The sequence below is a fragment of the Antechinus flavipes genome, chromosome 4 (genome assembly GCF_016432865.1).
Source record: "Antechinus flavipes isolate AdamAnt ecotype Samford, QLD, Australia chromosome 4, AdamAnt_v2, whole genome shotgun sequence".
NCBI lineage: Eukaryota > Metazoa > Chordata > Mammalia > Dasyuromorphia > Dasyuridae > Antechinus > Antechinus flavipes.
In genome coordinates this window covers 49,713,841-49,737,156 of record NC_067401.1, presented here as the reverse complement: position 1 = coordinate 49,737,156, position 23,316 = coordinate 49,713,841, and the positions used below count along the sequence as shown (strand labels likewise).

Genomic DNA, 23,316 nt, shown 5'->3' with positions numbered 1-23,316 from the left:
GCATAAGCGGAAGTCTATACAAATAACTAAAGTTAAGGAGAACAGGGGTAGCTTTGGACTTATGCAGAATAAAGTGAATAGAGAATAATTTTTACTATTAAAAATTGTAAAAATGAACAATTTTCAGAGGCTTAATAATTATGACAAAGATCACAGTTCTTGGGATCTAGTGATTTTGAATACTACCTAACTTCTGACAAAAGGCAAATGGGCTAGATATTCAGAGTGAGGCACTCATTCCGGGCATTACCAATGTGGGAGTATATCTTGCTTAACTATGTATATTTATTGCAGAATTTTTTAGTTTTCTTTACAATGGAGGCAGAGGAGTGAGGTGGGAGAGAAAGAAGGATTGGAAAAAGGAAAAATTAATTTAAAAAAGAAAATATATGAAGTTAGGAGATATATTTTATTCAAGGAAAAATAAGGTAGCCAGTATCATTAGATCAAAGATTACATAGAGGGCAGAGTTACAGTTTGAGTTCCCCACATCAATGAAATTACAATCTCAACCCAAAATTAATTTTTTTTAAATAGGGGAAGTGCCATCTCATAGATTTCCCAAAAATTCTTTCGTACACATATCAGTGCAATAGCAGACAAACTCAAATCAAGTGGTAAGACTGATTTTATAGCCATTTACCTACAGGTTATGATATGAGAATACCTCTGCCCCAAAGTCTCTCCTACAAGTTAGATCACAGTGTCACCAATTCTTCAATCAAAAATTCCTTCCTTTCAGTCTTGAAGATGTTTCTATCTGTTTGTAAATAAAAACAAAGACTGCAAAATGCCTGTGGATGTCATGAATTTGCTCCATAACCACAGGAATCTGTAAAAGAGTAATTAAACAGCTAAAATTCAGGTGTTGAACAAACGAACTTTTTCTTTCTTTCTTTTTCAACAGAAGATGTTCAATTAGCCAGTCAAGATTTAGATAATGGTCAATGGAGAGTTGGTATCAGATTCTCCTGCCAAAAAATAAAAACAAAAACCCTAATGTCAGATGGTTCTCATTCTTCAAAAACTTTTAAAAGGGAAATTTGGGAATCTCACCTTCCCTCATCCCCCCAATGGCTCAGAATTATCTCTGGAAAATATTCTCTTAAAAGGTCCTTTGATAAATTTTGTTAACAGAGGGGAGCAATGCTTCAGATCATCCCAAAGAACAGATCTTGTGAAAATAATTTAGATTTAGCCAGATTATATACTATATAATTACTTTTCCAACCTTTCAAATGTGTTGGGTTTTGTTTTGCTTAGATTTATCTTCAAATTAATGTGCACTCACTAACAACACAAACTGAAATTTACATTTTGCTACATATAATTCGCAAATTAGACAATCCACATTAAGATTTCACTATAGAGATAGAACTAGGGAATTAGTCTTGAAGACCCGAGTTCAAGTCCTGACTCTTACATATACTTGTTCTGTGACTCTGCACAAGTTGTCTTCTCTCAATGCTGTAAGCAATTTCCTAAGACAATAGAGGTGATGACCTGTAGGCATCTCCTGGCCCAGTAATTCCCTAGACAATGAAATCATGTGATATATAAATATATATATGTGTGTGTGTATGTATGTCTATATCTATATGGGGATATATATATGTGTATGTATGTATATATAAGGCATATATAATAGGTATATATGTATAGGTATGTATATATGCTATATGAGATATATATATATACATTCAAATATATGTATACATGCATATATACCCACACATACACACATATAATTAAATATGTGAATAAATAAGTGTATTATATATGTATATGGGCATGTATCTAAGTATATATGCACATGCATATGTATATGTATGTATGTATTGACAGGTAAGAATTCCATTCAAATCAGCCATGGAGAGCTGACTGCTAAATTTTTAGGGTGAGCATTTATTTCTTAGAAATCAGCCAACATTATAAATCAGGGCTTAATTTATTGTTTTCTTGATTTCTAGACTTAAGAAAAGGATAAAGAAAATGTTAGTAATACAGATTAAACTTAAAAGTGTACTATGTATACTCTTCCCTTCCCCCTCCCGAAATCCAGTTCATTAAAACATTTGCCAGCAAACTGCTAGTTATAAATATCAGCATGGAACAACTACACACAGACAGTTACTGGCAACAGGCCTGGCCAATCTCACAACCAGGAAATTGTGACAGAGTAAAGAATTGTAAATCCCTGCTCATCAGTCCAAACAAAAGGCAAAAGCCCAGCAGAATTAAAAAGAGCACTTACCCAACCACCCTGTCCTTCAATAAACTGTCGAACACCTGTGTCCTCATTGATCATGTTCCTCATGGGCCTTGCTAACTGCCTGGCCATGTGAGGTATTTTGCGGGAAACGACATCCAGTAACTTTACAGACACAGCCAGAAAGGCCCTCTCATAGACTAGGTTAGGATCTTGGGCACACCACGTCTGGCTGAGTGATTGCACTGTAGATTTTACTGTGTCCTGTAGTGAAGCAATTGCCTGGAGAAAAACAATCAATAAATCAATAAGTATGTATCAGGACCTCGTATATTTCTGTCCGTGCTGGTGCTGGGGATACAAAAATAGACTTTAAACTCCTGCCCTCAAGAAATGAAAAGTTGATAGGTAGATAGCACAGGTGTGGGTATGTGTATGTGTAAAAATATATCCATACATAATATAAAGAAAATAAATACAAACTAATTAGGGAACAACAAGGCATTACTAGGAGCTGGAGTGATCCAGAAACATTTCATGTAGAAAATGGTGCTTGAGAGCTAAGGTTTGAATGAAACTAGGCATGAAAAGAATGAAAGAAAGAACATTAAGACAGGAGGCAGTGAAGCACAAATGTGGGAAGGGTAGTGTTGGGAGGAAAGGCAAGAAGGCCATTTTGGCTAGACTAGTAGGTGCCTAAAGATGGTGGAAATGTGGATTGGGGAAGCTAAAAAAGTTTATTCAGCAAGAGAGTAACAGGTAGGAAGGAAGGACAGAGGAATGAGTCAAGGATAACTCCTAAGTTTCAAATATAACTTACTAGAAGGTGAGCATTGTTTATGGACAGAAATAAGTCAGTTTGGAAGAGGGATGAATTTAGGTAATGTGCTCTGGTTTGGACATGTCTATTTTAAGATGTCAAAAGGACATGAAACTAGATGTGTTACCAACAGGTAGTTGGTAATATGGGACTAGAGTCTAGAAGAGAAACTAGGTGGATTCAGGGATGTGGGGATACTAATGAAACCCATGGGAGCTAATGAGGTTACCAAAAGAGAGAAAACAGAGCAAAAAAGAGAAGAGGTCCTAAAACAATGCTGTGAGAGAGAGCCAGAGTTAGAGAGAGAGATTCAGATGATAATCCAGCAAAGAATCTGGAAAAAAAAAAGAAATAAAGTAATAGCACAAAAACCCAGAAAGAAGACAGTATTCAAGCTGGGGAGAAAGTAGTCAGCAGTGTCTAATACCACAAGAATGGTTACTTTAAAAAGGCCATTCTCATATTTGGCAAACGAGAGATCATTGGGGAGAAACCAAGTTCAGTTGAGAGATGAGGTTATGAGGTAGAAAGTTAGGTTGTTAGAGACAAGGTGTGTCAGTTCATGGGACATGTGAGTTAAAAATCCATGAGGCATTTAACAGGGAACAGGCTTTCAGATGAATGAATTCTGCTGCTTCTGGAAGGGGGCTAAAACCATATATCTAACACTGCTTTGGGCAGAGATTGAGGATAGTAGCTGGGTTCTCTAACCCCTGCCTTCAACAACATCCTCCAGGAAATATTGACTATTGCCCTGTTGGGTGAGAAATAATGCATGATCATGGTACAGGAGATCTTGTCTCGTGACTTCAGTTAGTATTCTAATGTATGACTGAATATACCTCAACTCTTATCCCTTACTCCATTGCTAATTTATCTGAAACTGACCCTGCTTTTTTAGATTCCATAATTATAGGAAAAAGAAAAGTTATCCCTCCTTTAAAGAAATAAACCAAAACACAACTGAAGTTGTCATGCAATGGATCCAACCGTTCTGGAGAGCAATTTGGAATATTGCCCAAAGGGCTATCAAACTGTGCATACCCTTTGACCCAGCAGTGTTTCTTCTGGGCTTATATCCCAAAGAGATCTTAAAGAAGGAAAAGGGACCTGTATGTGCAAAAATGTTTGTGGCAGCCCTTTTGGTAGTGACAAGAAACTGGAAACCAAAAGGATGCCCATCGATTGGAGAATGGCTGGGTAAGTTATGGTTTATGAGTATTATGGAATATTATTGTCCTATAAGAAATAACCATCAGGATGATTTCAGAGAGGCCTGGAGAGACTTACAGGAACTGATGTTAAGTGAAATGTACAGAACCAGGAGATCATTATACACAGCAACAATTAGATTATATGGTGATCAATTCTGATGGACTTGGCTCTGTTCAACAATGAGATGATTCAGACCATTTCCAGTGATCTTGTGATGAAGAAAGCCATTTGCACCCAGAGAGAGAATTATGGGGGACTGAGTGGCGTTTACAACATAACATTTTCATTCTTTTTGTTGTTGTTTGCTTGCATTTTATTTTGCTTTTCTCTCTCTCTTTTTTTTTTATTGGTTTGATTTGATTTTTCTTCTGCAGCAAGATAATTGTATAAATATGTATGCGTACATTGGATTTAACATATATTTTTATCATGTTTAACGCATATTGGATTACCAGCCATCTAGGGGAGAGGATGGGAGAAGGGGAGGGAAAATTGGAACACAAGGTTTTGCTAGGATTAATGTTGAAAAATTATCAATGCATATGTTTTGAAAATAAAAAGCTTTAATAAAAAAATTTTTTAAAAAAGAAGTTGTCATGCAGAGTGCCTCTGAAAAAGTGGTTTGGTTTTTTTAAAAGCTCTTTTCCACCCCCAAATTGTCCTAAATGTAAGCTCTTCTACCCACAGGTTCTAGATCAGCCTTTTGTTGTCCCTCATTCTTTAAGAGGAGGAGACATCAGGGAGGTGATACCAACGAGTGCAAGTAAATCAAATTTAAATGAGGGAGGGCAGTGAAAAGTCATCAGCCTCACTTTTTCCTGCAGTCATCTGGGTCCATTGACCAAATATAGACCAGGAGGATTGGATGCAATGGAAGACCTTGGCCTTTTTAAACTAATGCCTTTAGCAGATCTCAGTTCAACTGAGGCAATATCCAATCGGTGATTAGGGCTTAGATCAGCCCTTGAGAGCAAAATAAAACATATCTATTCCATAAAATAAATCTTCAGATGTTTGAAAATCTCTCATTCTTTTTTACTAAATCTTTTCATCCCCATTTCCTTCAGTCAGTCCCTATATAGCAAGACTTCTCCACCAAATACAACACTGAGAACAACAAATTGTATTGAGTATACCAAACCATGTCTGTGAAGTGTTCTGTCACAGGGAAGTAACCTCCTTTCAGCTCAGTCTGCAGTTAGCTCCTACATACTTGGCAACAATTGAATTCTCTGAATTACTGTGAACTTAAGAACCCAAACAGATAAATTAGATGGCATCTGAGGTCCTCCCTAACTCTGCAATTCTATGATACTTTGGGTTAATTTAATCATATTTCTAACTTCAGAGCTTTTAGAGCAGATTGACTGGGTTTGGGGTCTCACTTTTTTTTTCCTTTGAATTGCTATAGTAGAACAAAGTGAATAGTAAGCAAGGATTAGAAACCCAACCTGTTCTGTAGTAACTTTGGTGATGACTATTTTGGCAGATTTTTCCACTTTTCTATATATTTCCATGTTTTCATTTAACTGATCACCTAGCATTCTTAGACGAGCAGCAATGATTGTCACATCAAAAGAGCTTGGCTCACCACCTAAGACAAAGGAAACAAAATCATCCTTTAGGGAATGGGTAAATACTGTCAACATTTTGAATAATCTCAGCCCTCTTCTGTTATGGATTCCCCCTCTTAATAATATTGACATGGTCCCACAGAAAATCCCTTTGCTGAATTACCATGGTGTGTCTCCTATCCCAGAGGAGACACAAATTTAACTCTTAATTTGCAGAAAATTTTGGCTGGCTGGTGGCCCATTTTTACTTTTTGTAAACTACCTAATGTTTAAAAAGAAAAAGTTAGAACAGACCACCAACCAGAATTTTCTGTTAACTAACATGATGCTAGGTGACCCAATGGATAGAGTACCAAGTCTGGAGTCATTAAGAATCATCTTTCTGAGTTCAAATCTGGCCTAAGTTACTTTTTTGTGTGAGCCTGGACAAGTCATTTGGCTCTGCCTCATTTCCATATCTGTAAAAGGAGCTAGAGAGAGAAATGATAAATCATTCCAATATCCAATATCAGAAAATCCCAATTGGAGTTGCGGAGAGTCGGACACAAGGGAACAACATCAAACCTACCTAATAAAAGGAGGAGGGAAGACAATGTTAAAGACCAACACAGAGAAAACCAAAAGGGCTGTGTCTTGTGAACAGAGACCTGGCCTTGGAGGAGGAAAGAAGAAGAGCATTGTTGTCCTGTTCTTTTGACACATACTGTGGGCCACAATCCAGGGCAAGTTAGTTAATCTCTCAGTGCCTGAAGCCATTCTCTAAAACTATAACTTGTCGACGTGGTACTGACTTACTTTAGTAGAAAATTCTTCATGCGGGAGGTCCAGTGCCTAGGCAGTGGTCCTCAAAGTGTAGTCCAAAGAATTGTTGGGGTCTCTGAAACCCTTTCAGAGGGTCTACAAATTCAAAATAATTTTTTATTTCTAATATAGTAAATAGCTATAAATAAAACCCATGTGAACAAAAACTCTTTGAACAGATCCTCTATAGTTTTTATTTTATTTTATTTTATAATAACTTTATATTGACAGAATCCATGCCAGGGTAATTTTTTACAACATTATCCCTTGCACTCGGTTCTGTTCCGATTTTTCCCCTTCCTTCCTTTACCCCCTCCTCCAGATGGCAAGCAGTCCTATATATGTTAAATATGTTGCAGTATATCCTAGATACAATATATGTTTGCAGAACCAAACAGTTCTCTTGTTGCCCAGGGAGAATTGGATTCAGAAGGTAAAAATAACCCGGGAAGAAAAACAAAATTGCAAATAGTTCACATTCATTTCCCAGTGTTCTTTCTTTGGGTGCAGCTGCTTCTGTCCATCATTTATCAATTGAAACTCATTTAGGTCTCTTTGTCAAAGACTCGATAGTTTTTTAACATGAAGATACTGAGAACAAAGTTTGTGAACCACTGGCCTAGAGCATTGAGCCAGAGCCATTACTTACTCAGAAAGTCTTACCAGAGTCTGGGACATCAGCACTACGGAACGAGGGGCCTTGGGACATCATTGGTGGAGGCAAGAATTCATTGAACAGGGATTCCACAATGCACTCAGTTTGTTCCTCAAAAGTCTTCATGTCAGATCTGTAGCCTTTTCCCTAAACAAGTGGCCCTCATGCACTTCAGCAGAAAATGAGACTAACAGTAGTTTTGCTTCTTCTGGGTGATTTCCACGTACAATAGCTTACACAGAGCCAATTGGAGCCCTGCCCATCAGAATGAGTTTTCTGCTAACAGCCAAAGGCTGTATAAAGAACTGAAACCTTCCCTTTGGGCTGATGTAACACCAGGAAGTCTTTCTTTGCAATGACTCTCCAGTTGCTTATCGTTGGTCTCCACTTGGTAGTTGCACAGAAATTAATAAATAACTATATATTAGGCAATGGCCCTTGGAAGAAAGTCTGTGCGTTAAGCGACTTCTCTGGGATGTCCTCTCAAAGTGTCTCATGGTTGACTAGGCCTGAGTACTTGGTTCTTTTAGTTTCTGTCTATGTCAAAGAAGAAACTGTTCGTTTTGATCAGCAGGATGTTTCAGAGAAGTCTGGAGAGACTATATGAACTGGTGCAAAGTGCTGTGAGTAGAAGCAAGAGAACATTGTACACAGCAACAAGAAGAATATGCAATGACCAATTCTGGTGAACTTGGCTTTTTAACGATGAAGTGATTTGGGTCAATTCCAATAGATTCATCATGGGGAAAGCCACCTGCAGGGAGAGGACTGTGGGAAGTGAATGTGGACCACAACACAGTATTTTTGCCTTTTTTATTGCTGTTTGCTTGCTTTTTTTTCCTTTCTCCTTCTTTTTTCTTTTTGTTCTGATTTTTCTTGTGCAGCATAAATGTAGAAATAGGTTTAGAAAAACTGCATTTTTAACCTATATTAGAATGCTTGCTATACTTGCGAGGGGATGGGGGGAAAGAGGAAGAAAAAATTTGGAACACTACATTTTGCAAGGGTGAATGTTGAAAACTGTCTTTGCAAATATTTTGAAAATAAAAAAACTATTACTAAAAATTTTTTTTAAAGAAATTGTTAGTTTTCTGTAACTAAGACTCCTTCTATGATATCTGTTTTTGCTGTGCTCAAATACAAACTCCTGGGCTTGGTCTTTAAACAACTTTGATTCTGATCTACCTTTCCAGTCTTATTTTCTATTACTCCCCTTCATTCTTCCTTATAGAATATACCCCATATTCCAGGCAAATGAGCCTTCTGGTGGTCTACATACACAAGACTCCATCTCCCATCTCTATATCCATTTGCTCAGGCTATTTACTTCCTTCACACCTAGAAAGTTGGTAAAACGGATAGCAGCCCCTTGACACATCTCATGGATGGCTCTTCAGATGTAAGAACAATCCAATTACTCTATGGTGGTCTTTGAGGATCCATATCTATATGTTACTGATATTTGTATCTCTTCCAATTTTTAGTGCTTCACCATGGCCAGAAGGGACCCCTGGATTCTTGCAGTTTATGACAGCTTACAAAAAACTCTAGAAGTTCCTATGAAACTGGAAAAATATAGCCCATGATCTGTTTTACACTAGTCATCTAAAGATCAACTTCACTAGTGATGAGCCAAAAACTCATTGCCAAGCTGGCTGCAGGGGAAACAAATCTTCCAAGTGTGACAACTTTCAAATGTGATACAAAGATTGAAATCTGTGGAGGGAAAGCCAGGTCAAACTCATTTACTGCTCTTTGATGTCATGAGGAAGGGTCTTTCCTCAGCATATTGTAGTGCACTAACGCATTGGTTAGAGAAATGGCTCTTGTAGTCCTTTGGATTGGCTACAGATGTAGTTTAGTTTAGAGAGATCACCTGAGACACAACCTTAATTTTACAGATTAAATTGTTTTTAAAATCTTGTTTGATTTTAGATAATCAGAATTAGAGAATTCAGAGAATCGGAGGTTTTGCTACTTATTACCCATGAGACATTGGACAAATTATCTAAAACAATGTACTTAAAACAGAGATCACAGTGGCATAGGAGTAGAATGCAAATATAAATCTTTTCAGCTCAACACCTGTTACCACACCCAAGAGGAAAAAAGTTTTCATTACACTTTCAGGGCTCCATGAACCGTCAAACTACAGATAGCTCGGGTAAAGGTTAGTTATGGTGAAGAAAGCAACTACAGGAAAATGACTTCCTTATAGTTCTGTTGATTCACTTTTTTTTTTTCAGCTGGACTTTGGGGGCTATATCCATCACTAAAAAAGCATTTAATGAGAGGATATATAGGTCAACAGCAATGGTCAGGACCTTGAGGTCTGACAGATGTAGAGAGGCAGATGGGACATGAAAGAAGGGGATGGGGCACCAAAGCAGTATCAGGAAGCAGAAGGATGTTAGAGAATTCAAAGATCCTCTGTCGGACTAAGAAAATCCAGTAGCAGAAATGTCTCCTGGTCATTAGTGATCAGGAGTGGGGAGAGGTATGGCTTCAGTCTTAGAAGAATTGGTTTATAAAGGAGAGAAACAAGATACTAGAACTTAGGAGTACAAACAGAACTAGATTCCAAAAATAATATAAAAACCCGTGTTTGCTAGAACCGAGTCAGAGAACAAGCAGTAAATAGCAAGCCTTGTTCTATTAGTCTTCAGTTTCCCATCCAGTGGTAGGACTGATCCCATCGTCTGGGGCAGGGCTGAAACTAGGAAGCTAAGTGTCCGGTGCATGGAGTGATGAACCTGGTGTCAGGAAGTTTTGGAGTTCAATCTGTCTTCAGACATTTACTAGGCTGTGATCCTAGGCAAGTCACCTAACCTCTGGCTGCTTCAGGTGCAGAATGGAGATGATAATAGCACACACTTCCTGTGGTTGTTATGAGCATCAAATGAAATAAATAACATGTAAAGCATTTTGGAAACCTTAAGGTACCATATCAATGCTACCTATTTTTACTATTTTACACAGGCACAAAGCCGCTACAGCTGCAAAGGTTAGAAGGTTACAGGAGCAGAGAGCCAACTAGATAATTATGTTCCCATTATATTTTAACTTCCTGGTGGTTTGGGAGAAACTAGATATAGACCAACATCTCACACTTTATACCAAGATAAGATCAGAATGAGTCCATGATTTAGACATAAAAACATAAGCCATAAAAGGCGCTACCAGAGAGAAATCTGGGAATACGGCAGAATAGGTGAAAAAATTCCAAGCTCAGAGGCAGAGCCAAGTTGACTGAGTAAACTAGCTGAGTTCTCCCCCAAACTGCTCCAAATTCCTTTAAATAATAATTCTAAATAAATTTTAGAGTATCCCAGTCCACAAAAGGACAGAAAGGAATAATTTTCCAGCTGAAGGGGACTTAAGGCCAGCACAGACCCAGGGCTCCAGAGCCAGCAAAACAGGAACAGGCCCAGGGACCTTGATCTACATCAGCGGCAGTGCTGGTGGTTTCTAGACCTCCCAGTCCTGAGATTCAAGAGCAACTTGAAAGGTCGGCAGGAAAGGTTTCTTGGTAAAGTGAGAGGGCCTTGGGGAACCAGCAAACCAGGAGTGGAAGTAGGCAGTGATGGTGGCAGCTTCTGGAGGCCTCCGCTCACGGGAGGTCTCCTTACTAGCCCTGAGGAAGCACTCTTGCTTTAGCCACAGTGGAGTAAGAATACTACTCACTATTCCAGGGCAGCAAGAAGTGCTTATGGTGAGATTCCTAGAAGGACCTTTGAAAACAGCTGCACAAAATCCCCGAAGCTTGGGACACCCTGGAAACAGAGCCCTACTTTCACAAAGAGTTAAAAGCTGAGTACTTTTACTGAGACTGAGGAAATGAGCAAACAGAAAAAGTTTCTGATCATAGAAAGATACTATGGTGACAAGGAAAATCAAAACACACACTCAGAAGAAGATAACAAAATCAAAGCTCCTAAATCCAAAGCTTCCAATGAAAATTTATCTAGGCTGTGAAAGAGCTCAAAGGGGATTTTGAAAATAGAGATAGAGGGAAAATTGGGAAGAGAATGGAGAGTGGTGTAAAAGGAAATACAAAAAAAAAAAAAAAGGCTAAGAAGAAGAATGCCTTAAAAAGCAAAATTGGCCCAATGAGAAAGGAGATACAGAAGCCCATTGAGGAAAATAACCTTGAAAACAAGAATTGAGCAAATGGTATCTAATGATTTTATGAGAAATCAAGAAACTATAAAAATAAACCTCAAAAGAATTAAAAGATAGAAAACAATGTGAAATATCTCATTGGAAAAACAACTGACATGGCAAATAGAACCAGGGGAGACAATTTTTTAAAAAATTTATTGGTCTACCTGAAAACCATGCTCAAAAAAAGAGCCCAGGAGGCAGCTAGGTGGTACAGTGGATACAGCACCAGCCCTGAAGTCAGGAGGACCTGAGTTCAAATCTGCTCAGATACTTAACACTTCTTAGCTGTATGACCGTGGGCAAGTCACTTGTCCCCAATTGCCTTCATAAAAAGAAAAAAAAGAAAAAAAAAAAAGGGAGCCTAGACATCATCATCTTTCAGGAAATTATCAAGGAAAACTGTCCTGATATTCTAGAACCAGAGAGTAAAATAGAAATTGAAAAAATACAACATTCATGTCCTGAAAGAGATCCCAAAATGAAAACTCCCGGGAATATTATCACCAAATTCTGGAACACTTAGGTCAAAGAGAAAATACTGCAAGCATCCAGAAAGAAACAATTCTAATATAATGAAGCTACACTCAAGATAACACAAGATTTAGCAACTTCTACATAAAAAGGATTGGAGATGTGGAATATGATATTCCAAAAAGCAACATAGTTAAGATTACAACCAAGAATCACTTTTCCAGAAAAACTGAGTATATTCCTTCAGAGGAAAATGTGGATATTCAATGAAATAGAGGACTTTTAAGCATTCATGACGAAAAGATCAGAGTTGAACAGGACTCAGGAGAAGCATAAGGAGGTAATCAAGAAAGGTATACCATAAGGGATTTAATAAGGTTTATCTATTTACATTCCTAAGTCTTTTTTTTTCCTGAGGCAATTGGGGTCAAGTGACTTTCCCAGGGTCACACAGCTAGGAAATGCTAAGTGTCTGAGGTCAGATTTGAACTCAGATCCTCCTGACTTCAGGGCTGGTACTTTATCCACTGTACCACCTAGCTGCCCCTATTTACATTCCTACATGGGAAGATGATACTTGTAATCAAAAACAAACAGTTCACACTCATTTCCCAGTCTTCCTTCTCTGGGTGTAGCTGATTCTGTCCATCATTGATCAATTGGAACTGAATTAGATCTTCTCTTTGTCGAAGACATCTACTTCCATCAGAATACATCCTCATACAGTATTGTTTTTGAAGTATATTATGATCTCCTGGTCCTGCTCAATTCATGTAAGTCTCTCTCGGCCTTTCTGAAATCATCCTGCTGATCATTTCTTAAAGCAATAATATTCCAAAATATTCATATACCACAATTTATTCAGCCATTCTCCAATTGATGGGCATCCACTCAGTTTCTAGCTTCTAGCTACTACAAACAGGGCTTCCACAAACATTCTTGCACATACAGGTCCCTTTCCCTTCTTTAGTATCTCTTTGGGATATAAGCCCAGTAGTAACACTGCTGGATCAAAGGGTATACACAGTTTGATAACTTTTTGGGCATAATTCCAGATTGCTCTCCAGAATGGTTGGATTCATTCACATTTCCACTAACAATGCATCAATGTCCCAGTTTTCCCCCATTCCCTCCAACATTCATCATTATTTTTTCCTGTCATCTTGACCAATTTGACAGATGTGTCAGTGGTATCTCAGAGTGTCCTAATTTGCATTTCTCTGATCAGTAGTGATTTGGAACACCCTTTCATATGGGTAGAAATAGTTTCAATTTCATCATCTGAAAATTGTCTGTTTATATCCTTTGACCGAAATGAGGCCTTTATCAGAACCTTTAACTGTAAAAATGTTTTCCCAGTTTGTTGCTTCCCTTCTAATCTTGTTTGCATTAGTTTTGTTTGTACAAAGGCTTTTTAATTTGATATAATCAAAAATTTCTATTTTGTGATCAATAACGATAGCTAGTTCTTCTTTGGTTCCAAATTCCTTCCTCCTCCACAAGTCTGAGAGGTAAACTATCCTATGTTCCTCTAATTTATTTATAATCTCGTTCTTTATGCCTAAATGATGAACCCATTTTGATCTTATCTTGGTGTACGGTGTTAAGTATGGGTCCATTAGGCATGAATCTCAAAAGAATTTTTTTTAAAAAGGAAAAGACCTTATATATACCTATAAGGACTTATATTGAGAGCAGCTCTCTTCTCAGAGCAAAGAATTGAAAATTGAGGGGATGCCTATCAATTGGGAAGTGGCTAAATAGATTGTGGTTTGTGGTTATGATAGAATATTATTGTTCTATGGGAAATGATGATCAGGATGTTCTCAGAAAAATCTGAAAAGTCTTCTATATGAACTTAAGCAAAGTGAAATGTACTGTGTACAAATAGCAATGTTGTAGGATGATCAGCTGTGAATGACTGTTATTCTCAGCAATACAGTGATCCATGACTACTCTGAAGGACTTATTTTTAATAGTATTTTATTTTTCAAAATATATGTAAAGATAGTTTTTAACATGTAAGATAGTTAATTAACATTAAAAGATATGTAAAGATAGATAATTTAACATCTAATGTTAATTTAAACATTAGATTGAACATCTAATTTTTTCTCCTTCCTTCTCTTACATCTCCTCTTCCCCAAGACAACAAGCAATCTGATACAAGTTTAAACATATTTCCACATTTGTCATGTTGTGCAAGAAAAATCAGATCAAAATGGGGAGAAAAAACCCAAGAAAGAAAACAAACCCCAAAAAGCATGCTTTGATCCAAATTCAGTCTCCATAGTCTGAATGCATTTGGCATTTTCCATCCCAAGTCTATTAGAATTATCTTGAATCACCACATTGTTGAGAAGAGCTAAGTACATCACAGATGATCATCACATAATCTGGCTGTTACTATGTACAATGTTCTCTTGGTTCTGCTCATTTTACTCAGCATCAGTTCATGTAGATCCTTTCGGGCTTTTCTGAAATCAGCCTGCTCATCATTTCTTATAGAATAATATTCCATTACATTCATATACCATAACTTATTCAGCCATTTTATTCAGCCATTCCCCAATTGATGAGCAGCCACTCCATTTCCAGTTCCTTGCCACAACAAAAAAAGCTGCTACAAATATTTTTGCACATGTGGGTCCTTTTCCCTTTTTTATGATCTCTTTGGGATACAGATGCACTAGTGAGACTGTTGGACCAAAAGGTATGCAGTTTTATAGCCTTTCAGGCATAGTACTGAAGGACTTATAATGAAAAATGCTATCCATACCTAGAGAAAGAACTGGATGGATCTGAATACAGATGGAAGCATACTCTTTTTTAAACATTATTTTTCTTGAGGGTTTTTTGGGGGAGGAGAAGACATTTCACAACATGATTTTTATGGAAATGTTCTGTATAACTTTACATGTGCCTTCTTAATGGGGGATAGGAATGGAGAGGAAGGGAGAGAATCTGGAATTCAAAGTTTTAAAAACAATATAAAAACTTGTTTTACATGTAATTGGGGAAAATAAAAATATTAAATAAAAAAAAGAAAAACAATGACTATCCAAAAAAAGAAAAGAAAAGAAAATTCCAAGCTCTCCAGATTTCCCTCACAAATAAGACAAAACAGCACCTTAGGTGAGCAGAGAGCAATAAAAACAAAGGAGAGTTGGAACAGAACAGTGGTCCTTTTGGGACAATCAGGGAAGATGCAGAAAGATGCCTAGACAAAGGTTTGATGCACCCTCCTATTGCCCCACTGCAAACACCTCCACACTGACTGCACTGAAACACAACAGTGTTGGGGTAGCTGGGTTAAGAGGTAGTCATTCTCAGCCTCAGTCACAGGAATTTTCAACTCCCTGACAGCATGGAGAATATGTGGTATCTGACTAAGGCAAGATTGGGAACGCTTGCCGATGAGGGGATGCCAGGCCCAGCTGTGCTGGCAGAAATGTGGCCCTGGGTGAGAAGAAACCAGCACATTGAAGGCACTTACAGAAGGCAGAGTACTTGGTTTGGGGTTCCAGGCCAGAAGGGAAAAATGAAGGGAGGACTTGAAGCCAGAGGCACCACCTTCTACTCCCCAGGACTAGCTATGATTACACTAACAAGCATCTTTAAATAAAATTTTAAAAAGCAGGCAAAGGAGAAAGAACTCAACTATAGAAAGTTACAATGGAGTAGAGAAAGCTGGGGGTCATTTTCAAAAGAAGATACTGTCACCTACCCAAAAAGAATTCATAAAACAACTCAAAAATAACTTAGACATCAAATGATTGAGGAAAAACTAAAAAAAAGAAACCCAAGAAAAACAATATTATGAAAAGAGAGTCAACTAGAAAAAGAAATCCAGAATCTTAAGGAAGACAAATCTTAAGAAAGTTTCCTTAAAAACTAGAATTGGGCAAGGGGAAGTGATCAAAGTCATGAAATCAAGAAATAATAAAGCAAAATACAAAGAATGAAAAAAATAAGAAGAGAATATGAGGCACCTCATTTAAAAACAAACAACAAATTTGGAAAACAGATCAAGAAGAGAAAATAAAAATAATAGGACGACCTGAAAGCTATAATCAAAAAAGAATCTTGATACAATAATACAAGAAGTAATTTAAAAAACAAACAAAAAAAGAAACAATTAAAGAAAATTGCCCTGACATGTTAGAACAAGAGAGGAAAGTAGAAATAGAAAAAATTTGCCAGTTATCATCTGTAAGAAATCCTATGAGAAAAACCTACAGGAACATCGTAGCAAATTTCTGAAATCCTCAAATCAAGGAGAAAATATTACTAGCTACAAGAAAAAAAGTAATTCAAAAATGGCAGAACTACAATTAGAATCACACAAAACCTACCAGCCACTACATTAAAAGAATGCAGGTCTTGTAACATTATATATTGAAGAGCAAAAAGAGTTGTCTTGTGGCTGAAAATATCATTATCCTGGATGTAAAAAAAAAAAAAAAAAAAAAAAATGAATACTCAATGAATTGCCAGACTTTCAGGATTTTGTTGTAAGACCTGAACTTGATAGAAATTTTGACCCATAAAATCCAAGAGAAATAAAGGTTAATTACAAGTCACTCAATGAGGACAAATATTTTATGTTTTATATGTGAAAATGTAAACCCTATGCTTAAGATTGTCATTAACTAGTAATTGGGTAGTTTGAAAGATTGGATAGAGCTGAATATAATGTGATTCTAAAAAGCAAAATTGTGTAGGAAATATAGAGGAATTAGGTGGGGAAGGAGGGCTGCTAATTCTGAAATCCTACTTTTATCAAGAATGGGTTAAAGAGGGAATTAAATCAAAATCCAGAAAGAAATAAGAGGATAAGGGGATAGGGAGGGAAGAGCATGTAGATGAATGAGAATGGGATAAAAGAAAAAGGAAGAAAAAGAAAAGAAAAGAAAAAGGAAGAGGGAATGAAAAGGGTATGAGAAAGGATAAGGAAGTGATCATAGGAAGGAGGAGTAGGTTAATTAATAGTAAAGCAAGGTAGTAATTGGAGGAGTCAGGAAATGAGAGATACACATAAACATAATAATAATGATCAGAAGTAGAATTTATTAGAAAAAAGCAGGAGTAATTGTTGATCTCAGACAAAGTTAAAGCTAAAATAGATTCAATCAAAAGAGAAAACTAGGGAAACTACACTATATGTCAATCATATTAATATTGGTTTAGACTATTTAAAATAACTATAGCATAAGGTTGTGATGCGAGTCATGATGAGGTACAAGTCACAAAGGTGGGGAGTCATCTGGAAAGAATTCAGACTCAAACCTTTTCAAAGTCAAGGGGCAATGCTTTATTGGAATACTTAGCAAGCAGAAGTTCTTAATGAACTTTCAATTAAAGAGGGGGAAGGTGGGACTTTTTATGGAGAGGATCCCAAACTAGGCCCATTAACTAACTATGCTGGGTGCATACATAGGATAATCAGCTGGTGGGCGAGCCTGTCCTGTTTGACAAGATGGACTCAGGACAGATAGAGCTTAACACCCCCGCCCATTGTAGAAGGTAACAGGGAGCCTCAGAGCTGCATAATAGCCCTGTCTGTACAAGAGAGCTCCAGGGTTATCCACAGGGCTCCTCGCCCCCGCCCACTCAGACGCTGGCTTATTACCAGGAGCATGGGCTATTGCTGCAGTCCATTCACCCCATCAGTTGGAATATTGCTGGTTTGGCAAATGATGAATTGATGGATTTACAAACTGTAGAAAGACAGAGTTATCAAGGATGATGTTATCCACCTTGAGAGAAAGAGGACAAACAAGTATAATATAAGTATATTATACATTATAAGGCTATAATAGCCTTACATAGATATTTATGAATATGCAGGTAGGTATGTATATGTGTGTGTGTGTGTGTTTCCATGCTTAATTGTAGCCTTCTTGGGAGAGGTGGGAAGGAAAAAAAATAATAAAAATACAAAGTGCAAAGCAGAGAACAAAAGAAAACTTACAAGGAAGCAAAGACAAGATGGGCAGCTCTGAAGACAATGTCTGATAATTATTATACAGGCTTTCTTGAAATGGAAATTTATTCTTTCTTATTTTGAAACCTTTCTTATGTTCTACTTCGCACATGGATTTTTTTTGTTTTTGTTTTCTCTTTTATTTTGTATTTAAGATAAATTAATTTAAAATATTTTTAAAGGGTTATTTATTCCAAAAGCACATTAAAGGACCGTACAATAGTTTATGCACACATATATTCATGCATATTTCTTATACATTCATATATATTTAAATGCAACTTATCTTCTGTGCCTCTTGTATCCTCTAGAAGCCCCGAATAGAACTTGATCTTCCCCTTCCACCTCCTACCTTCTAGAACTAGTGTGGACTCATCCTTCAAGAGCTGAGCTACATTCGGTTTCTGTAGTTTGGTACTACAATCGGGCCTTTTAATTTTATCCACCACTTCACTAACACTCCATCTCTCCGATCTCTCTCCTCCCTTTCACAGCCACGCTCGCAGAAACTCTCTCCTTCCACTATTTTCCCCGCTTCTGAGTCGGAGTCTTCCCGCCTCGCTTCTCACAGGCTTCCGCGGCAACTTTGATCCGTCCTTCCCTCCGCCCGCCGCCTGACACCTCGCTCCGGAGGGTCACCTGATTCCAGACGTCCAATCAGCTTCGAGCCAGGTGCAGCTGAGAAGAGCGGCGGCCTCCCGGGAGCCAGGATGGGCTGCGCCCCCGACGCCAGCTCTTCTCGCTTCTCGGCCTTTGGCTGCGCGGATTCCGACCCATCTCGCCACTGAAACTGATCTCTTCGAAGATGCCGATGGAGCCTTAATTACCAGGTCCGGTGCCGGCTTTTCCTAGCTCCACGCTTTCTCGACCTCTGTGAGGGGCACTTGACATTGCCCAATGGCCTCTCCTCGTCGCTCTCCTCCTTGGGTTTCTGTGACGTGGTCCCTGTCTGTCGGACCTCTCTCTCAGTCTGCTTTGCTGGATCATCACGTGTAACTGGGGCCCCCACTAGAAATGAACTCCAGGGCCTCTCTAAATCACTGGGTGAGCTCATCGGCTGGCCCGCCTTCCTTTGCCATCTCTAGGAGGAAATCTCCCAAGTCTATGCAGGCCTAGGCTCCCCCTCACTCCTGTCCCGGATGCACGTTTGAACTGGATGTATAAAATGGGGGCGGTTTCTCCAGCTCTTCCCTCGAAGCCACCCCTTCTTGCAAGCTTTCCTTTTCTGTTCTCCTCACCCCCAAGTGCACAATCCAGGAGTCGTGCTTGACTCTGCTCGTACATGGCAGTTGGTTGCCGAGTCTCGCTGCCGATGTCTCTTGCATGTTCCCTTTCCCCCACTCACAAGGCCACCTCCCTGGTCCAGTCCCTCCTCACCTCACTTCTCCATTTTTCTCCCAATCCATCTTCCACATACCCAGCCAACTTGTTTTCCTAAAGCGCAGCTCCGACCTAGTCCCTGGCTTGCTGCATGAACTCTTCGAACTGCTCCAGACTGAAACGGGACCAGCTCAGCTCGGCCCGGAGAGGTCTTTATGATGGCCATTATATAATGCTCTCTTCGTGCCCTTCTCAGCCTCGCAAAAGTGGTTCTTACTGATCCTCACCCACAAAACCTTCTCTCTTTGCTGGCTGTTGTGTTCCCCACACCAGGAATGTACAGCTCCTCTTCTGCTTCTAAGAACCCCAAAATTTTCTTCCAAACTAAGCTCAAGCCCTACCCTAGCTGCTAATGACTTTTCCCTACCACATTATCTTTGTATACACTTCTATGTGTGCGTGTTGTCGTCCCCCCTAGTAGCACAGAAACTCCCTAAGGACTAGGACAGCCCTTGTCCTTAGGGATATTTAATGCACATCCCCAGAAGCTGAGTTCCTGGTACAAAAATAGACCCTGATTTAATACCTTTTCTTGATTCTCCTGTATCACGTTTCCCACTCCGTTTTGGGAGGAGCTGGGCTTCTGGGTATTTGGGCAGATGGGTCTTCATAAACTAAAATCACCCCCACCATGTTTAAGGCCCTTCTAGCACGAAAGAAGCTGCTAGAGCGGGCACTCTGTTGGCACAAGTTTTATGTCACTTATTTAAATCTTTACAGGTTTTTCATCCTAATCATTATTTCTTATAGCACAAGCTCATTTTCTTCACACTTTAGATCAACATGTAGGATTGTTTTGACAAACCCAAAGAACCTAGTATTTGGGAAAGAACTATTTGACAAAAATTGCTGGGAAAATTGGAAATTAGTATGGCAGAAACTAGGCATTGACCCACACTTAACACCATACACCAAGATAAGGTCAAAATGGGTTCATAACCTAGGCATAAAGAGAGAAATTATAAATAAATTGGAAGAGCATAGGATAGTTTACCTCTCAGATCTGTGGAAGAGGAAGGAATTTATGACCAAAGAAGAACTAGAAATCATGATTAATTACAAAATAGAAAATTTTGATTGTATCAAATTGAAAAATTTTTGTACAAACAAAACTAATGCAGACAAGATTAGAAGGGAAGCAATAAACTGGGAAAACATTTTTACAGTCAAAGGTTCTGATAAAGGCCTCATTTCCAAAATATATAATTGACTCTAATATATAAGAAATCAAGCCATTCTCCAATTGATAAATGGTCAAAGGATATGAACAGACAATTCTCAGATGAAGAAATTGAAACTATTTCTAGCCATATGAAAAGATGCTCCAAGTCATTATTCATCAGAGAAATGCCAATTAAGACAACTCTGAGATACCACTACACACCTGTCAGACTGGCTAGAATGACAGGGAAAGATAATGTGGAATGTTGGAGGGGATGTGGGAAAACAGGGACACTGATACATTGTTGGTGGAATTGTGAACACATCCAGCCATTCTGGAGAGCAATTTGGAACTATGCTCAAAAAGTTACCAAACTGTGCATACCCTTTGATCCAGCAGTGTTTCTACTGGGCTTATATCCTAAAGAGATACTAAAAAAGGGAAAGGGTCCTGTATGTGCATGAATGTTTGTGGCAGCCCTCTTTGTAGTGGCCAGAAACTGGAAACTGAGTGGATGCCCATCAATTGGAGAATGGCTGAATAAATTGTGGTATATGTATGTTATGGAATATTATTGTTCGGTAAGAAATGACCAACAGGAGGATTTCAGAAAGGCCTGGAGAGACTTACATGAACTGATGCTGAGTGAACCGAGCAGGACCAGGAGATCATTATATACTTCAACAACAATACTATATGATGACCAATTCTGATGGACCTGGCCATCCTCAGCAATGAGATGAACCAAATCAGTTCCAATGGAGCAGTAATGAACTGAACCAGCTACGCCCAGCGAAAGAACTCTGGGAGATGACTAAGAACCATTACATTGAATTCCCAGTCCCTGTATTTTTGCACACCTACATTTTTGAGTTCCTTCACAGGCTAATTGTACAATATTTCAGAGTCCGATTCTTTTTGTACAGCAAAATAATGGTTTGGTCATGTATACTTATTGTGTATCTAATTTATATTTTAATATATTTAACATCTACTGGTCATCCTGCCATCTGGGGAAGGGGGTGGGAAGGAGGGGAAAAACTGGAACTAGAGCTTTGGCAATTGTCAATGCTGTAAAGTTACCCATACATATAACCTGTAAATAAAAGGCTATTAAAATAAAAAAAAAAAAATTGTGCATACCCTTTGATCCAGCAGTGTTACTACTGGGCTTATACCCCAAAGAGATACTAAAGAAGGGAAAGGGACCTGTATGTACCAAAATGTTTGTGGCAGCCCTATTTGTAGTGGCTATAAACGGAAAAATGAACGGATGCCCATCAGCTGGAGAATGGTTGGATAAATTGTGGTATATGAATGTTATGGAATATTATTGTTCTATAAGAAATGACCAGCAGGATGAATACAGAGAGGCTTGGAGAGACTTACATGAACTGATGCTAAGTGAAATGAGCAGAACCAGAAGATCATTATACTCTTTAACAACAATACTGTACAGAGCTGGTTCAATATTAGGAAAACTACCAATATAATTGGCCATATTAATAATCAAATTAACAAAAACCATATGATCATCTCAATAGATGCAGAAAAAGCATTTGATAAAATCCAACATCCATTCCTATTAAAAACTCTTGAGAGGATAGGAATAAATGGACTTTTCCTTAAAATAATCAGTAGCATCTATTTAAAACCAGCAGTAAGCATCATATGTAACAGGGACAAACTGTAACCATTCCCAATAAGATCAGGAGTAAAACAAGGTTGCCCACTCTCACCGTTACTATTTAATATTGTACTAGAAATGCTAGCTTTGGCAATAAGAGTTGAGAAAGAGATTAAAGGAATAAGAATAGGCAATGAGGAAACCAAATTATCACTCTTTGCTGATGATATGATGGTATACTTAGAGAAGCCCAGAGATTCTACCAAAAAGTTATTAGAAACAATCTACACCTTCAGCAAAGTTGCAGGATATAAAATAAACCCACATAAGTCATCAGCATTCTTATATATCACTAACAAAACCCAACAGTTAGAGTTACAAAAAGAAATTCCATTTAAAGTAACTACTGATTGTATAAAATATTTAGGAATCTATCTGCCAAGGGAAAATCAGAAACTTTATGAGCAAAACTACAAAACACTTTCCACACAAATTAAGTCTGATCTAACAACGATACTGTATGAGGATGTATTCTGAAAGAAGTGGATTTCTTTGACAAAGAGATCTAATTCAGTAGAATCAATGATAGAAGAAGCAGCTACACCCAAAGAAAGAACACTGGGAAATGAATGTAAACTGTTTGCATTTTTGTTTTTCTTCCTGGGTTATTTTTACCTTCTGAATCCACCTCTTCCCGTGCAACAAAAGAACTGTTAGATTCTGCACACATATATTGTATCTAGGATATACTGTGACATATTTAACATGTATAGGACAGCTTGCCATCTGCCAGAGGGGGTGGAAGGAGGGAGGGGAAAAGTCAGAACAGAAGTGAGTGCAAGGGATAATGTTGTAAAAAATTACCCAGGCATGGGTTCTGTCAATAAAAAGTTATAATTATTAAAAAAAAAATGTAGGATTGTTTGTTTTGTTTTTCACCTGAGCAATTCAAAACATGAAAGCAGTCCCAGAACTGATCTTTATACCTTTAATCTATGAGATGGATTCTAATATTTTCTATATAATCAATTTGATAATGATAAGACAGTGGGAAAAATCAGTTACTAGCACCTAAATACTTAAGATACCTTCAAGGAAATCAATGTCCATCTATTAATATGAAAGCCTGGATAGGCTTTTGATAGACCCTCGTGTCTAATAAGAACCAGTGCTCAAGTCTCTCCCAGAATGCTGTCCTTGTTGTAGGTGATAGGTCAAAAAGCCTCATGACTCACTGTGTCAACTTGATGGG

General features: G+C 38.1%; 1 protein-coding gene and 1 long non-coding RNA gene across 2 annotated transcripts; one reads left to right on the top strand and one right to left on the bottom strand.

Moving 5' to 3' along the window:
• Positions 1 to 390: 390 nt before the first annotated feature.
• On the bottom strand, positions 391 to 7,593 carry BCL2L15 (BCL2 like 15). The gene is made up of 4 exons (XM_051992987.1): positions 7,283 to 7,593; positions 5,696 to 5,838; positions 2,255 to 2,491; positions 391 to 971 (listed from the first exon to the last, which is right to left on the bottom strand). The coding sequence occupies exons 1-4, from the start codon at positions 7,398 to 7,400 to the stop codon at positions 945 to 947; spliced, it is 525 nt and encodes a 174-aa protein (XP_051848947.1). The 5' UTR covers positions 7,401 to 7,593; the 3' UTR covers positions 391 to 944.
• An 8,760-nt stretch (positions 7,594 to 16,353) lies between these two features.
• LOC127559298 (uncharacterized) lies at positions 16,354 to 22,959 on the top strand. Its single transcript, XR_007953099.1, has 2 exons — positions 16,354 to 17,759; positions 18,390 to 22,959. It is a non-coding gene; the product is annotated as an uncharacterized LOC127559298 (long non-coding RNA).
• The last annotated feature ends 357 nt before the right edge of the window (positions 22,960 to 23,316 follow it).

What these genes read in the sequence shown, in the direction of transcription:
- BCL2L15 (XM_051992987.1), bottom strand. Translation starts at nt 7,400, where the DNA reads ATGAAGACTTTTGAGGAACAAACTGAGTGCATTGTGGAATCCCTGTTC. An exon ending in TGCTGATGTCCCAGACTCTG is followed by an intron (nt 5,839 to 7,282) that starts GTAAGACTTTCT and finishes CCTTTGTCTTAG; the next exon opens with GTGGTGAGCCAAGCTCTTTT. An exon ending in TTGAAGGACAGGGTGGTTGG is followed by an intron (nt 972 to 2,254) that starts GTAAGTGCTCTT and finishes ATTTTTTGGCAG; the next exon opens with GAGAATCTGATACCAACTCT.